Genomic DNA, 15,407 nt, shown 5'->3' with positions numbered 1-15,407 from the left:
ACGCATTTAGTGAGCCATTCGTTGCCATACGAGTTCGCAAGAGGCTGCGTCGCCTTATCTAGGACTATCATACACCTGAGACCTGATTTGGCCTCTCATTCAAGATTAAACGTACCTCAACACGCCACTGCTGCTTACACTGCATCAAGCACAAGTCTCAGCTATACAGTCGCTGCCGGCAACCCCGCAGCCGAGAATATGATCTTTTGTTGTAGGTCCAGATCGCCCGGAACAACATAACCGAAATGATATTCATTTCCGGACCAATGCGATGCGTATCAATCGCACAGCCTCCTTCACGGGGAGGGTGGAACAGAAGGATTTGAACATGATGAAAGGCAAAAGAGTGGATTCGCTTCAATAGCAAACTACTGCTGCTACCAAGCTACGAGAAACTTTGTCTATCTCCGACCGGCAGCTCTCTGGATGATCCAGCATGTTGAGAGCCGCGGTGCGCCTCGGGTAGCGCCAGAGTAACATCCGACATTCAACCCCTCAGCGCACCCAACTCGACCTCAATAGGTCGCCCATCGATCGTGTCGATGCCATCGGGGTGCTCTCTAGTATGCACCAGAGCGAAAAAGTCCATGTCTTCGATCTCTTCGTCGGTGAAGTTGGTCAACTGTGTGTGGGATCTCACATCCAGATAGTTCTGGCAGTTCTCGCAGCTGTTGACTTCCCATCGGCTCAGAATAGGCTTGATGTCAATAACCTTCTCAGGCCCCCCGTTCTGTGCTTTTACCCACGTGGAGACGATGAAGGATCCACGAACCTTCGACCGATTGATTCCGCTTACAGTCAGCTTCGGGGCGTTGACCGCGTCGGCTTCCCGAATGGTCGCATTAACCTTCTGCCATTGGGGCTTTGCGTAGTCGTAGCCAAGCTTGACAGTGTCGATTACATCCTGATCTTGTTAGTCATCTGCACAGACCGGACCCAGTATGGATTTATTCACCTTCGAGGTCATCCATCGCTCGGTTCCCGTATTGGGATCTGTCATGGTGAATGGTTCAAGTGGCGTGTCGATGTCAGCCCCCTTGCTACCCTGCATGCCGGGGTCAATGTCGAGATGATCCTTCTGGCCGTGCTGATCCTGCCACTTCCAGAACATGTAGTCAATGAAGCAATGGTGGAAGTAGAAGACGGGGTCGAAGGCTGCCGTCTCATTCTCTCCCATGTCGCCTTGCGAAACTGAATGAACAGATGGGGCACCTGGGACTTGGAAGCCACCAATGGCCAGATGCATAGAGTTGTGAGGCAACTCAAGTGGGACAACAGTAGGAACTTGGGGATTTCCCGCATTCTTCGTATTCCATTCCTGGGCGGAAGCTATGTTGGAGAACACTGTGTAACTCGGTGCGCCCAGGGATTGGCGGTAGTTCTCTGCTACGCCAGGAAAAGACCCAGGTGCGAGCCACTTCCTGATGTTCTCATCCAAAGCTCCGGTGATCGTCTTATGAGGCAGCGCTTCGAGGCTACTGTTCCGGGATTTGACCTCCGCAACCTCCTCAGACGCCACCCTTCCGGAGTAAGGATAACGAACAGTGGTGTAACCAACAGGCTTCGAGTGTGCGGCGTTGCTGCTGTACTTGAGGCCATCCACGGCTTTCTGCATGGTGTAGGAGTACAACGGGTTGTTGATGGTGTCACCGCTTGCAAAGGTGTAGCTCTTGTCTGTGAAAATGGACGGAAGTCCACCTTTCAGAGAGCTCTCAGATGTCTGGTTCCAGTAGGGCAAAGCGAGATGCCCACATCCTGGAGCACTTTGCAGAGCTTTCTCCACGCGCAAAAGGTAGGCTCTGTGCCAAGTTGGGAAAAGTACATTCCCATGAGGGCAGTACATTTTCTGCGAGTTTCCCTCAGGTCCAGGCAAGCCATGGTAGCTGGCGAGAGCGAAGAACGAGTTGGGATCTTCCGGGCTGAGGTTGCCGATGTAGTCGAAAGCTCGAATCAGAGTATCACGCTCCGATTGAGATAGCGTCTCAATATCCTTTCTGACGTGTGACTTAAGCATGGTGGTGACAGTTACAGTTGTAGGTAGGTAATTGAGATGAGGATACGTGAATTAAAGACTAGCTTCAAAACTGCGGTAAATAGTGACAATGAAGTGAATGGAACTGATAGATTTCTGCTTCGCTTTATATCATGGACTTGCGAAGATAAGATCGAGATCTTGGTCTTATCATCCCCTCCGCTGATGACCCCTTACACCTGTGCACAGCAGATATCTCTTAGACATCTAAGGTACGTTTCAGCGGGAAGCTGATAAGCGGCTGGAAGTTATGCAGGATATCATTCCTCAAAGATGTATATGAGGGTACTTTCACCCATAAAAGGTCGACGGTGCTAGGTGTTTGCGTCTAGCATCCATGTTGGAAGATCGGCATGTGAAATGGAAATCTTGTGTGTGTTTCCGATAAGAAAAGCCACTGTCTCAAACGATCGCGGTGATACAGCCGGTGTCGGCGTGCACATGTCGAACCTCACTGTGGTGGTGAGCGAGCGTCATAACCCGATGTCTTAGAATGTCATCGTGCGCAACGTCTTTAACGGTAGAAAACGTGCCGGTTCCTAACGACGGCGAAAAGTCCCTTTTTAGACGAATTCAGAATTACAGGGCATGGGAATGATGCTTCACCACAGAGAACTCCGGATGTCCCAACTCGTGACATTTCTTTCCAAACACCCATGTACTGTACTTTGGCCTGGGTGTTTCTGGTGAAAGCTAGGTTGAGTTGAATGTCTCGGGGGCTAACAGAGAATCGTTCCGAGATGCCTTGGCAGACATGCGATCAACCGTTCGATATGTGACCGGTTCCCCCTCTTCTGCTTCGGGAACCAATGAGAGTAAGGGGTTCACGTTCGTCGAGCGGCTTCCTCACAAAATGCCTCTTGAACCCCTCATTTTTGACGTCATCTTGAGCTCTCACTGATATATTCACGTAGCGTGTTCCGCATTGCGGTGAGGTCAAAAGTGTAACCTTGGAGCCTGGGCTTTCAATAGATCTTGGTGAAATAGAATGCATTTCCACGGCATCGTACGTTCTCAATGCATTAGTTACATGTGTCACTGGCCATTGCAAAACGGAGGGTCGCTTAGGCGGAAGTATTGAGAGGTTCCAGAAATCTTTGAGGGCATTCTTCGAGTTACATTGCCCAATTCGACGTGCGTAGTCCAAAGGCTTTGCGATGAGCATCTACAGAAGAACTCATCTAAACGAGCACTGATTCCTTCTTGAAGGGCAATTGAACGAGAACAACATAAGCTTCACGGTGTCATCGATCACTGACGTTCACGCATCAATATGAGAGTGCGGCTATCCTGGGCTGGGACAAACATCTTGCCATGGGAACACCATGCATGATTTTCCCCACCATTCAGATCTCTTAGACTGGGTGTTTTCAGGTGTAGTGAGCGTCGCTGTTGCTTCGTTGCCCATGTCACTATGTTTCGCCAAGCTGTCGCTTCTCACCGAGGCAGTCTGGCATTGCTCAGCGTCCCACTTCGCCTCGCCAGAAAGCCAATGAGCTGATGCTGGCATTTCAGAGCTTAACCTCCATTTTCTTCTTGGTACCTGGCTTGGACACGGGCCGAACGCTCTTCTGTAAACCGGTCAATATTGTGGAGGCTTGGACGCGTGGACTTCTGAACGGGCTGGGAAGCTGTCTCAGATCGTGCTCGGTGTAGATCTCTAGCATCCGCCCTGAGCAATGAGTACCTGCGCGAATTAAATACTTATCCCAGCCCACCCTGATCTCCTTAGTCCCTGAGACATGGGAGTTATAGCGGCCCCCGCTTCTACCTACAACGTCTGCTTAATTGTATAGAGGGTGATGTAGAGGCTTAGAAGTAGCCCTCTTATTCGCTCGAGGGGATAGCTACTTAACGTTTTCGGCCTCTTCTGCCCTCTCGAGCCCTCACAGCTGCCCTCACTACCTCTCCAGCAGGTGGCTTTGTATTATGGGCACTGAGGGCATTCCTCTATTGGCTGTACCTGGCGGGAACTATAACTCCCATGTCTCGGGGACTAAGGAGATAGGTCTTCCATTCACCATGCACTTGTACTGAAGTAGATGCCTCATGCATATTTCCCTTGGCTCAATAATTAAAAGCCTCCAGTCGCGTAGACCAGTGGGGTGCATCCGAATCCCTCACGTATGAGGAAGGCACAGTGACGCATCGTCTTTCAGCTCTGTCCGCGTCTAACCAAATTAGTCACACGTTTGCACTGCTTAATGATAGTTTTCGTTGTCTTACACGAAACCGGTTACCGGTGTGCCACTGTGCCAACGAAGTCGGTTCGAGTGCTGTCTCCACATTGATCATCGGTCCAACTGAACACTACATGAGACTCCCTGGAGATCGCTGAATCCTATTAGCCAATGCTTCATTTCCTAACCCTGTACCCCTTTAGGCTCTGCGGCTGTACCCGTGCGGTAGGTCGCCCGACATGCGGCCATATGCATTTTATTGTCAAATGGCATGATCTTTGCTGCCCTACACATATTGCCACAGCGACACAAATTGCTCTCAACCACTGCTGGCGTCTGTTTTCACGACTTTCTACGTCTTGGCCTCCTAGAGTCACGGAAAATCGTTTCGATCTAATTCTGCTCCAAGCGGGGTTGTCAACTAACATCGGCAAGGTACGCGCTAGTGGTGCGACAGTATGCAGAGCACCTGAGGTAGGTCGTTATGAACTATGTGACCATGCCCGTTCAAGGTTCGAAGATGCAAGTATGGAAACGGTTGAAATCAACTATAGGTGAGAATCGTAATTGAGGAGCTCTCAGATCAGAGATGAGCTGCAACACTAGCCTGAACTAATGTCAACATCGCCAGATTGGTACCACATTGTCTCAAGGCTGTTGTTGTGAGTGGCACTTCGTATCCATACGGCCCGGCCGTGGATCTGCAGGTTCTTACGACATGACGTGGTGGAAGCTGGCAAGAATGAACTGGGAATGGACGCGGTGGCTTTGAAGCGGCATGCCATGGCAGACGGAAATGCCATCGGCGAGCCATAGCATTCGCAAAATACGGAAAAGAAGGACGTATCAGGATTTGGAGGAATTCTTTATACTTAGAGCTGCATCCCTCACTTCAGCTGCTCTCCCGTGAAAGCCCCATCAACCAGTCTCATCCTTCTGACAAACCTTCATCATGGCATCTTTCAAGACCACCGCTGCGAACGGGTCGTATCCTTACCTCAAAGAAACCCTCAAGGGTTCCAGCAACGGATTCAAGAATCCCACACGTGATGCAGCCACAGTCCCCGAGGATGAATCTCATCAGATCATCTCATCATACTTCATTGGGCCTCGGGCAGAGAACCTGCCATACTTCAAGGAGAACATCGACATCATCTTGAACAACCTCAAGCAAGCCAGATTGGACTATCGCTTTGACAATGACGCAGTCAGTCTGATCTCCAATTCACCCCCTTTCGTACTTTATCTGATACAGGACAGGAATTCATCGACGAGAAAACGCAGGAATCTGCAGCTTTCAAGAGGTCCAAGGACAAGCTCAAAAATGCTGTCGACAAGGCCTCGGAGATTCTTGGCCGATCAAGCATTCCTTTCTGGTCACCTCGGTACCAGGCGCATATGTGAGTAACCATCCATTCGCCCGCCACTTGGATGATTCTCAACAGATTTTATCAGGTGCACTGATATGAGCATGTCCTCACTGCTCGGCTACTTTATGACGATGCTCTACAATCCGAACAATGTCGCGCTTGAAGCAAGTCCTCTTACGACAGTCGCTGAAATTGAGGTCGGAGAGCAGCTCTGCGATCTTTTTGGCTACAACATCAACGAAGATGACACTGAGTCCCCCACAGGCTGGGGTCACGTCACATGCGATGGCACGGTAGCTAATCTCGAATCCATGTGGTAAGAACCCCGTTGATTATTGAATTTCACAAGCTAACATGCGTGGTCTAGGGTCGGTAAGTCATGAATAGTATCTGCCCAATACTTGGCTCATTGACCAACCGCGTCCAAGCTCGAAATCTCAAGTTCTACCCGCTGTCGCTTCGCAAGGCATTTGACGAAGGTCAGAAGCTGGATTTTCTCAAGGATAGCTTCCATGTCGAGACCTGCCAAGGGGAGCGAAAGCTTTTCACCCATCTTTCAACTTGGGAGTTGCTGAACCTCAAGCCGTCTGACGTCCTTGACCTCCCTGATAGACTTTACCAGGAACATGGAATCTCTAACAAGTTCCTCTCTGATCTCATGAACGACTTAACCATTCAGTCCACAGGCAAGGATGATCTGGAAAGGGAGTTTGGTATCGAGAAGCCAGGTCAATACATGCTGTCCAACACTCGACACTACTCATGGCCCAAAGGAGCTGGTAAGTCTTGAATGAAGGAGAAGAACGCTGTGGATACTAATGTGTCTGGACTCTTGCAGCTATCTGCGGCCTGGGTTCCAAGAACGTCGTCGGTATTCCGGTAGATCTGGGAGCACGCCTCGATATTAGCGAGCTAGAGAACCAGCTTTGGGAGAGTCTTGAAAACAAGCAGCCGGTCTACGCAGTTGTGGGAATCATAGGATCGACTGAAGGTATGCTCCCGAAGACCATCTCCTTTCTAATAAACCAGATACTAATCTATTTCATGCAGAGGGTGCCGTCGATAGCCTCAGCAGTATTCTCGCTCTGCGAAAGCAGTTTCAGTCACGAGGCCTCTCATTCCTCGTCCATGCTGATGCCGCGTGGGGTGGATACTTCTGCTCCATGCTGCCGAAAGACTACCGCCCTGGCGATGTCATCAACCTTCCCACTGAGATGGGCGCTACTGATGGGTTCGTGCCTGACGCCAGCCTACGCGCTGAAACTCAGGAAGATTTGTACGCCATGCGCTTTGCTGACTCCATTACTGTTGACCCTCACAAGGCCGGTTACATTCCTTACCCCGCAGGTGGTCTCTGCTATCGCGACAATCGCATGCGTTTCTTGGTGACATGGACAAGTCCCTACCTATCGCGTGGATCGGTCACTAGCATCGGCATCTATGGTGTTGAGGGAAGGTTTGTGGCATTCCAAAACAACGACACCTTTCTTCGAAAGAAGCTAAGACACGGACAGTAAGCCTGGAGCTTCGGCTATGTCAGCCTGGCTCTCCAACAAGACCATTGGTCTTACCCAGGAGGGATACGGCGCCTTGTTGGGAGAGGTCACTTGGACCTGCACTCGGGTATGATCTGCCCTGCCTTCGTGTTTGACGTCGTTCAATGTACTAACTACGATATTCGTGATGCAGCTTTCCGCGGAGTGGGCATCCCTGACCGACGCATCCAGCCCTTTCATCTGTGTACCCTTCAACATGCTTCCGTCTGAGCTTGAGGAGAATGCGACGGAAGACAGAATTGAGGCTGAGAAGAAGCGCATCCGCAATGACATCGTCCTGAAGAGCAACGCAAGCATTATGAACGATGACCAGCACCGACCTGACGACCAGAAGGCTATGAAGCTTATGCGAGCGCTTGGATCTGATTTGAACATCAACGCTTTCTCGTTGAACTTTCGATACGCGGATGGATGCCTCAACGACGACATCGAAGAAGCCAACTACCTCATGCAGAGAGTCGTGGAGACATTCTCAGTCGACAGCCCCACTGATGATCCCACCAAGATTCCTCTGTACCTCACTTCTACCGAGTTCTCAGATGAACTCTACGGGAAGTGCAAGGCAAACTTCGTGAAGCGACTTGGCCTGTCACCGAGCACGCAAGATCTCATGGTCCTGCGGAACGTCGTCATGTCTCCGTTCCCAAGTGACGGCAACTTCACCAACGATCTTGCCGAGGAGTTCAAAAAGGTGGTTGAAGCTGAGACTGAGGTAAGGCGACCTGTCTGGTAGCATCAGTACTTGCTTTGGACTAATATCTCTTCTCAGGTCGTTCGCAAGCGCAACACATTGGCCCCAGACTTCCACAAATTTCTCATCCAGGGAACAGAGAAGATCTACCTCATTCACAGGCCTATGTTCCACGTCGCAAATCATCGACAGCAACTCATCATGTCTGCCAAATTTGATGATCGATCTGAGGCAAAATACGCCGACATGAAGAATTCAAACCCATCGGAGCCCCTCGTTCTCGTGACGAAGCGAAAGGTCATGCTTAAAGACATTGCGGAGAGGGGCGGAAAGTTCGAAGGACAGATTATGACAGAAGATTCGTACGTCCTTTCTAGCACTGCATTGAAGAAGGTACATCATGGTTTAGTCGCTAATAGCACCAACAGAGGTATCGTCATCCAGGATGTCACAGTCACGCTTGGCAAGACGGTTGTGAGTCGACCTTTGAACTCCAAGTGGCGGCTTGAGGAGTATCCGAGCACCTTCATGCCATTTTACCTCTACGGAACCCGTGAGTCTCTCCGGTCAGATGGTATGTACTCGGTTCGCTAATAAGTACCAAAGCAACGGAGGCAAACATCGACCACGTGATCGTCCGCGCTCCGAATACGCAGCTTTCGGCAGGCCGGTGTGACCTCAAGTTCTACAATGAGAATGACATGGACCCCGGAATCTGGAACAAGCCCTTGGTCTTGCTCATCGAAGATGTTCGCGAGGCCCCGATGCAGCCTTTCCCTCCGAATAATGAGATCGGCAGCAAGAATGGCGCGATCGTTGCCTATGACAACTATCATCGCCAGAATGCTTCGAAGAATGCTTCTACGGAGGCCAAAGCTACCCAAAAGAACGGACCAAGAGATTGGTACCAGAACGGTCGCAGCAACTGGTACGGCAATGGCAACAACAATTTTGCAAAACATGTCGTGAATGAAGCACAGAAGAAATATCTGTCCAACATTACTTGTTCGCGGTGCCCAAAGAAGGATGCAAATGGAAACAGCGATGGCGAGGCGAAGGGGCACAACATGGATGACACTCCTGAGCCACACACTAAGGCGAAGGTCCTTACCACGGAGACGCGCAGTGGTGCTGCCAGGGGATCGAATTTCTTCTTCCGTCCGGGGGCGACTTTCAAGGTCGGGGTATGGGAAGACAAGAACAGATCTGACGAGAGTTCGAAGTGGGCTTGCTATGAGCTGGGCAAGTTTGTCGGCCGTGGAACCCTTACTCTTGGCGACAGCGTGTTCGTCGACAGCGAGGCAATGAACTTCGACCCCTTCAAGAGGGTCGAGAAGGTCACAGAGTGGCGCCGGGAGTTCGATCAGATTGGCAAGGAACTGGCTTAGTTACCAGGCGTCGATTGATCTCAGTCTACTATGTAGAGTCTGACACTACTAAGTCTAGGCATCAATGCACAAGCAATGTGCCACATCAATACTTTGCATCCTTACAGTTTGCAACTCCTACTCTGAAAGTTCAACATCGTCAACTTGGCATCGGCTTTGTCCGTGACTTGTTTAACCGGCAGTAACTACAAGCAGATCTTTGAATGTTTTGTTCCATGCTAGAAACGCGAGTTCATGTGTAGAAATCCGTTCCTAGTGCTCTGACGAATATGCCGTTGGTTGCAGTGGAGTTAAACAGGTATTGCTGACTTAACGACAGGGCAGTATTTGACTATGATCTGCCGGCATAAGGTAGCATTTGTTGGAGTCAGGGGCAACGGAGAGGGCGATGGACTGGTAGCTTGGGGGCCAAACTAAGTAACAATGCACGACAATGCAAGCTGCCCAGCACCGATAGACACTAGACATTGGTCGATATTGCTCCGTGAGGTGACCTTGTCAGTTGAGCGAATTGAATCATGCCGATGCTACGGAAGTCGATTTTTCATCTGCTTTGCTGGACTAGTTCTTCCTTACATGTCCTTCTTCCCTTCTAATATTTCTTCCGCAGTTTGCCGCCTGGAGGCGCACCTTGTTGACTGCCGTATGACTCTGACGGGGAAACATGTGGAGGGTCACAGCGTAACCTCTATCTTCCTTGCATGTATTGTCCAAGTTTACGGTATTATCGCTGACGCTGAAATTTGAAGAGTTATCTATGAAGCTACAGTCGGTCCAGTCGACACTTTTCCGGGACACGAACTCTTTTTTTAGATGTCTTTGTGATTCTGAGCGATAGGTAGCAGTGCGGCAAGTCACTTGTTTCTCCAAGGCACTTGGAAGTAGCCTGTCTGGCTTATTAGTGTTCGTTGATTGATGTGTGGAGGCATTGCATTCAATTTTCCCTTACCCATCCCGGTTCCCACAATGTGGTTTGTGGGTAAGGGGGCACTATTCTACACTACGAAGTAGCCCAGCACTGCGGCAGTTGGTTTCGGGGTCGCCGTCACCGCGAGATTTTCTGCTGCTTGAATCATGAGATCTTAACATGACATCCTTGCACAACCCAAGAAATAGAGTTTCGATTGTATTAGGGGCTGTCAATCACATCTGATTTGAGCTTTCGCCCCTGGACTCACTGAATCGTCCCGCAAACCACACTTCGGTCGCATAATGCGAGCAAACAGAGATGAACTATAAAAACCATCTGAACCTTTGACAGCCATGTTCTAGCATTTAGTGCAACCCACAGACACTCGTTTCCCTCGTTTCCAACCATTCAGTCGTTTACGACCAGTCACTCACTTACAACAACCCCAAAGTCATTCAGTACCACCTTCATCATGCAGCTCCCTACTCTTGCCGCTGCTGGCACCCTTATGCTCGTCGCTCTCTCCAAGAGCGTGCTTGCTTGCGATGGCTACCTCTTCTGCCACTGCTACAACTCTGATGGCAAGCCCAACGACGCCGCAACCCAGACAGTCTGCAACCGATACGACACAAAGTTGGCGAAGATGATTGATGCCAACGCCTGGTCTGATGGTGCCAAGGAGTGCCAGTACATTGGACCCGAGGGTGCGAGGATCGGCAAGTACTGGCATCCCTACGGCTACAGCAACTGCCAATGGCGCGAGATGTGCCAGGCTGCTGGAGCCACTGGCACAGACTCTAGCTGCAGGGACACTCCCCCTGTTGGCGGTAAGAGCTACAGCGCCGGAGTTGCCTTCGTCCCGCACAGCTAGATAGGCGACGTTGGATGCTATTCTTGGTCACACTTCTGGACCCTCAAATCGAGTACGGGTCAAGTTTGTGGAGAGAATTTACGTTAGAACAGCTGGTTCTCACATCTGAGGACGGCATTGATACCAAAATAAAAGCGATCTGTTTGTTTCCATATCAACTATTTAAAGTACCACATGACCCAGACGTGATAAGTGACAGCTCCAGTATCATTTGCTCCTTGTAGCAATGTTCTTGCTTCTGCCTTTAAACCCCCCAACCAAGACTATTGGCCTGTCCTTGTGAGCGAGTCAAGTATTTGAATTATTGTTATACAGCATCGTCGCATGACTTGCGTGTCTGGGTTTTCTTACGCTTAATTAGGCACGTGATGTTAATTGGTGAGTTCATAAGCATGAAGGATCTACTTCCTGCTTGCTGATGATAAAGGCATACATACGTAAGTACGTAGAATCCAGTTGTACATGCTTGTTGCCTCATTCCATCTGTATCAGCCTCCTTGTTAGGCCTCCGCTAGTATGCCTTGATCCCAGCAAGTCTCAGCAGATCATCGCTTAACTCTGGCTTCTCAAGAGGTTCGGACCTCCTCTTATCAGTGGTTCCATCAGGGAGAGTGGGCTGGTTTGTTCTCAGAACGATATTGTCGTGGGGCCAATGCGTGGTAGCGAGCCAACGGTTGAAGGCCTCTGCTTTTGCAGCGAGTACTTCTTCTGTCGCAAATGAGGCCGGCGCGTATGAAACATAGACTATGGTCCGAATTCTGTCACTTGATGCCGTAGGTTCCGCGCCAAAGTGGATCAGTCGTGAATCCCAGATGATAAGGTCCCCTGGCTTTGCAATGACTTTGTGCTCACGATAACCTCGCTTCTCAAACCAAGCAATCTGATCAGATGAATATCTGAAAAAGTCTTTTCGCGTCCACTCAGATCGCTCTGTATTCTCTCGGAAGAACTGTTCCGTCACCTTATGTGAACCGGGGTACACGGTCAAGCCTCCATCTTCTGGTCCAGACTCCGATAAGTTCACGATGCCCTGCACACACTGTAGGCCATTTCGGTACGGGCTTTGGTCAACGTGGGGCCACTTCTCACGGGGGACATGGCCGGCCCTTCTCGGGAGTGTGATGTTCAGGGCGTCGAAGGAGACAATAAGCTCGTTGGTTTTCCATATCTTAGAGAAGATGTCGACTACTCCGGGCTCGAGGCGGATGTCCCACATAGACTTTTCGTGAACAACTCCATAGTGATTGAAAGTGTTGATCCCGGAAACGAAGGGCAGATTTTCTGGCGTCCATGTAGAAGGGGATTGTAAGTCGAGTGAGGGGTTGTCGAATGATCTGAGCCAGCCGAAAGCGCGATTTTGGTATTCGACTGCCTTTTCTTGACTTATGATGTCGGGAATGACAGCGAATCCATCTTCTTCGAAACCTTTACGCCACGATTCTTGACCCATTTCGTGTGTGAATGCTGAACACCAAGGTGACGTTCGTCGATAAGTCTCTGTCGTTGATGTGTTGTTGAGTTGAACGCCAGGTGGGAGTGAAGTAGAAGGAACAAAGCTTGACATTTCATGGAACTTCGCCATAGGAGGCTTTGAGGCATATGGCATCATCCGGTGCCTCGCATCACGGAACATGTACCCTCAATTGTGTGCTCCGATAGCCCCCACAAATGATTGCATCGGCACGTATCATCGCTTTGCAAGATCACGACACTGCGAGGTCGGCATTGGTTGCGGTCTGATACGGGTCCCTTCATTATCTGGACTTTCCAGGCATTTTCTAATCTCGCATGACCAATACGTGTAGGCCATCCTGTTTTGGTCAACTACATGTATAGATGGGTTATCCAAGACCACACATTCTTTCTGATTGATCAGTCTAACGCGCATCGCGCTTACATAGATTATGAGATATCTCTTGCAGCGATTGATCGTGAGATATACACGCACGTACTGAGAAGCTTGGATGGGATGGGTTCAATACTCCATCATTGTCCCACCAGAGGCTACTCATGTTTCCATAGCTCCGTATTTACTGCAGGCCTGTTACTTCCATAGCCTTAGGGTTCCCCTATACTTTTGCTACCCTCATCTTCATCACTCGATGTCTCATCTTTGATGTTGAGAGACCTCACGACTACGTAGGTAGGGATAAGTGCTAACCCCCACAGTCCAAAATTGACTCCAACAGCGGCGAGCAAAGGCGCGTGTGTAGAGCTAATACCAGATGCCACGGCACCCCCTGCTGCCTCAACAGCGCGAACAGTTGAAGTAAAGCGGATAACCTCAGCAGGACCTCGGGCCATGTATCCAGCCAGCCAATAGCCATAGTTGTATGCGAGAGCACTGATGGTTTAGTTAGTTTGAGTATCGCTGACAGACTGTACTTAATGAAACACTCACAAGTTCACTTGAAGCAGAATGTAGAGAGCCCAGCCTCGGCCGAAGCCATGGTCAGCCCAGTCCAATGCGGGGGCACGTTGACCATACTCCCGCTGAATCACAGTCGCCCAAATCCAGGTGGCACCAAACAGGGCCATCATACCGAAGTAAGCAAATCTGGCTCTCTGGTTGATAGTGAATCTGGTCCAATCTAGAAAGTGGCCAAAGAAGAAATTGGCCGTGATCTGTGCCAATGCTGAAACCAAGGAAGCAAGAGCTCTTGATCTGACTGAGAAGTAGAGCGAGAGATACGATCCTGCGTATGATAGTAGAAATGTGGCGTAAAAGAAGAAAGGGAAGCTAACATTTAGTCAGTGCTTCCGTTTTTGGTGAGATATCGAGTGAGGGATTGGTAGCCTACACAAGAAGAAAGTCTTTCCGGACCAGAATCTTAGCAACGGCCTTCATCTCAGCAGTCGTCGGAATTTGCTCGGCCTTGGAGACTTTTCTGCCATCTTGACGCTGGACCTTCTCAGGGTGTGAAAGCAGCATGGCAACGAAGGGGCCAAGGCATTCTGTTAGAACAGTTCAAGTCAGAAGATCCTCCAAGACGTATGCATCAATGAACCGGCCGACTCACGCAAGGCCACGAAAACAACATATGTTCTCCAATCTAACTTTCCCGTTGTTTTCCCAGTGGAATCTGAATCCAGTCAGTATCAGGTTTCAATGTGTTGGCGCAGTGCATACTGAAAGCGAGGTTGATGGCACCACCGACGATTGAACCGCCCTAGCATTCGTCAGCAACGACGTTCGCCATTGAGTTGAAATCCTTGGTAAACTCACATTACGGTAGGCAAGCCAATACGCAAGATATCTTCCACGCTTCTGATCTTCGGGGTCTGACGCAAGATGAGTCGGTCAAGACACAGGTTGTAGCACTTCTTTGTGATCGCAACTTACAGCTTATCATGATTGCGCCTTCAGCTGCCCAGAAGATACCTTATTTCTTCGTCAGATTCACAAGACAATAAAAGGTGTGCGTCCACAGCCGTCAAACTGTGAAAAGAAGGTCGGCAGGGAAGAAGATACCTGCTGTGATGCCACAGGCTGCAGACCCTAGATACACAAACCATTCCGTGCCGTATCTGTTGTTCGTGTACAACGACGCTGAGTAAATGGCGCTGGCTTTCGTCAGTAGCCTTCCGAAACACGAAGTAATTAACATCTTACTCACTATCCTGTTGTGCCGAAAATCAAAGCATTTTTCAATCCAATCTTGTTGGCCATTACGCTTCCCATTGAGCAAGTGACAACCATCATAACCCCCAGAACAGCGTTGGCCGACCTATCATTAAGTCAGATCATAACTGCATACAGTATATTCGCTGAAATACGGACATAACAAGGTATGGTGTCTGTTGCCCGCCAGCTCCAGTAGACTGCATGGCATTATACAGCCCAGGCGCAAAGAAGGCACAGAGTCCAATGACTGTGGCCTGGAAGAATACCGTTCTATACCATGTCCGCTTCGTGTGGCTTTGTTCCTCGATGGTGGCGACTTCAGCGTCAGGTGTCGTCTGTGAGGTCTCCTCATGAGGGAGTTGTTTAGGGTTACTCATGATGTTCGGATGGCTGATCTACCCTTTGAGATTTTTTGGTAGACTTGATGAATCGATTGTATGAACCTATAATGCCAGGCGCTGGTCATTGAGAACAAATAAGAATGTCGATTTGTTTTTACGGAGTCTCCAGTCCCCTATCCCGATAGCGGCGCTTTTATCGTGTCGCGATATCCGGTATCATGACGTGCTCAGAAAATCTCCACCACAGCCCTGTCAAAGGATCGCGGTCGCGCTAGAGGAATATTACGGGCTTGCAGGGTAGATGAAACTATTCAGAATGTCTCATATTTCCCGGACGACGAAGATGAAAGATAAGTGAGCGGTTGCAAGACAGTCATCAAAATACGGCCACCGGCGTGAATGACCATATGCTGGAGAGACCTTATTCACTGAACAGTTATAAT

At 49.8% G+C, this 15,407-nt stretch overlaps 5 protein-coding genes across 5 annotated transcripts; 2 read left to right on the top strand and 3 right to left on the bottom strand.

The window, feature by feature from the left end:
- Positions 1–487: 487 nt before the first annotated feature.
- On the bottom strand, positions 488–2,014 carry melO (Tyrosinase; the record flags this gene model as incomplete). Its single annotated transcript, XM_032036578.1, has 2 exons — positions 488–904; positions 956–2,014. 2 exons carry the CDS (start codon positions 2,012–2,014, stop codon positions 488–490), a joined length of 1,476 nt encoding a protein of 491 aa, XP_031884579.1.
- A 3,150-nt stretch (positions 2,015–5,164) lies between these two features.
- On the top strand, positions 5,165–9,217 carry mfnA (putative L-tyrosine/L-aspartate decarboxylase; the record flags this gene model as incomplete). The annotated part of the gene is made up of 12 exons (XM_066152764.1): positions 5,165–5,419; positions 5,473–5,612; positions 5,668–5,898; positions 5,950–5,954; positions 6,011–6,361; positions 6,421–6,573; positions 6,633–7,038; positions 7,097–7,205; positions 7,272–7,850; positions 7,908–8,191; positions 8,258–8,382; positions 8,436–9,217. The coding sequence occupies 12 exons, from the start codon at positions 5,165–5,167 to the stop codon at positions 9,215–9,217; spliced, it is 3,420 nt and encodes a 1,139-aa protein (XP_066007984.1).
- Positions 9,218–10,599: 1,382 nt separating this feature from the next.
- CGGC5_v012862 (uncharacterized protein) lies at positions 10,600–10,998 on the top strand (the record flags this gene model as incomplete). The annotated part of the gene is made up of 1 exon (XM_032036580.1): positions 10,600–10,998. One exon carries the CDS (start codon positions 10,600–10,602, stop codon positions 10,996–10,998), a length of 399 nt encoding a protein of 132 aa, XP_031884562.1.
- Positions 10,999–11,509: 511 nt separating this feature from the next.
- On the bottom strand, positions 11,510–12,448 carry CGGC5_v012861 (uncharacterized protein; the record flags this gene model as incomplete). Its single annotated transcript, XM_032036581.1, has 1 exon — positions 11,510–12,448. The coding sequence occupies one exon, from the start codon at positions 12,446–12,448 to the stop codon at positions 11,510–11,512; it is 939 nt and encodes a 312-aa protein (XP_031884561.1).
- A 608-nt stretch (positions 12,449–13,056) lies between these two features.
- On the bottom strand, positions 13,057–15,000 carry CGGC5_v012860 (UNC93-like protein; the record flags this gene model as incomplete). The annotated part of the gene is made up of 10 exons (XM_032036584.1): positions 13,057–13,342; positions 13,400–13,738; positions 13,800–13,953; positions 14,019–14,081; positions 14,129–14,168; positions 14,225–14,280; positions 14,342–14,380; positions 14,471–14,562; positions 14,616–14,726; positions 14,780–15,000. The coding sequence occupies 10 exons, from the start codon at positions 14,998–15,000 to the stop codon at positions 13,057–13,059; spliced, it is 1,401 nt and encodes a 466-aa protein (XP_031884401.1).
- Positions 15,001–15,407: the final 407 nt, after the last annotated feature.

Source organism: Colletotrichum fructicola, assembly GCF_000319635.2.
Source record: "Colletotrichum fructicola Nara gc5 chromosome Unknown KSG_Nara_v1_contig07, whole genome shotgun sequence".
Classification (NCBI taxonomy): Eukaryota; Fungi; Ascomycota; class Sordariomycetes; order Glomerellales; family Glomerellaceae; genus Colletotrichum; species Colletotrichum fructicola.
Note: the sequence above shows the minus strand (reverse complement) of the source record. Positions and strands in the feature narration are given on the sequence as shown.